The sequence below is a fragment of the Perkinsus marinus genome (genome assembly GCF_000006405.1).
Source record: "Perkinsus marinus ATCC 50983 genomic scaffold scf_1104296972438, whole genome shotgun sequence".
Lineage (NCBI taxonomy): Eukaryota > Perkinsozoa > Perkinsida > Perkinsidae > Perkinsus > Perkinsus marinus.
The window spans coordinates 1-1,042 of NW_003201749.1; the positions used below are offsets into that span (position 1 = coordinate 1).

The 1,042-nt window shown below is 52.8% G+C and overlaps 1 protein-coding gene across 1 annotated transcript; it reads left to right on the plus strand.

Annotated features, from left to right (window-relative positions):
- Positions 1–473: 473 nt before the first annotated feature.
- Pmar_PMAR027161 (hypothetical protein) lies at positions 474–918 on the plus strand (the record flags this gene model as incomplete). The annotated part of the gene is made up of 1 exon (XM_002766546.1): positions 474–918. A coding segment is annotated over one exon (445 nt), but the record flags the coding sequence as incomplete, so codon positions are not given.
- Between the last annotated feature and the right edge of the window lie 124 nt (positions 919–1,042).

Below are 1,042 nucleotides of genomic sequence, written 5' to 3' on the forward strand. Positions count from 1 at the left end.
GGGATGGAAGCATCTGAGGATGGTGGTGTCTCGAAACTGAAGGAGGGAATGATACGACTAGGGGGCGCTCGAATGCCGGAAAGGGACGAGCTGAGTTTCGAGGGAAGTGTTTCTTTTGCCAAGAGTTTGGCCATCGAGCCTCACAGTGTCCGAATCGTAATCTCTCGGGAAAGTGCTTTCACTGCAAGAAGTCGGGGCATCGAAAAGCCCAGTGTCCATTGCTGAAAACTACGCAGGCGGCAATCGATGTTCAGCAGGCCAGTACTGAGGTCAGTGATCGGAAAGTACCGATGGAGCCTTCAAAAGAGGCACAGGTAGCCTCCGAGGAGAACGAGAGGCCGAACGCAAGCGTACGTGTGACAACGAGCTCTTATGCAGTGGAATGCTGTGAAGCGACGGCCGGGTGGAGTTCGGTTGCAGTTGGGAAGAACGATGATCTCCCCACTCTTTCATTTGAATAGGGTGGTGAGAAGATGACAATGCTACTCGACAGCGGGTCAGCAGCTTCGCTGATCGATCGTGAAAACTCGGAGCGTATGATTGAGAGAGGAGCCGCAGTAAAGATCAGGGGCCAGTCGTCAGTGTCCATCCGTTATGCAGATGCTAGGGTGGAACCGTCCTGTGGCGAGATCCTCGCCAACGTATGCATTGATGGCAAGCCTGCCTACCTTCCTTTCCTCATCGTGGAGAAGCTGGCACAACCACTGATAGGGCGGCGTGGTCTACGACTTCTAGGAGCTACTCTTGACTTTCCCCAAGACACTAAGGAGGAGCGAATAGCTCTTCAGAAGATGTTTGAGAGTAGATCTACTGATGCCATGGCTGCTGATATCGATCTCTCAACTGCTATCATCGACTGTTACTCTACCAATGAGGAGATGTTCATTGCCGACGACGGTGACCTACAGGCTGTGGAAAGTGGTCTGCAACGACCGTCGTCGAAATCGTCGGCAGCATCTGAAGCAGGAGATGTGCTGGATCGTCGAGTTGATGAGGTGTTGGCTCGAGCATCAGCTGAGCTACACAAGAACGGGAAAGACTA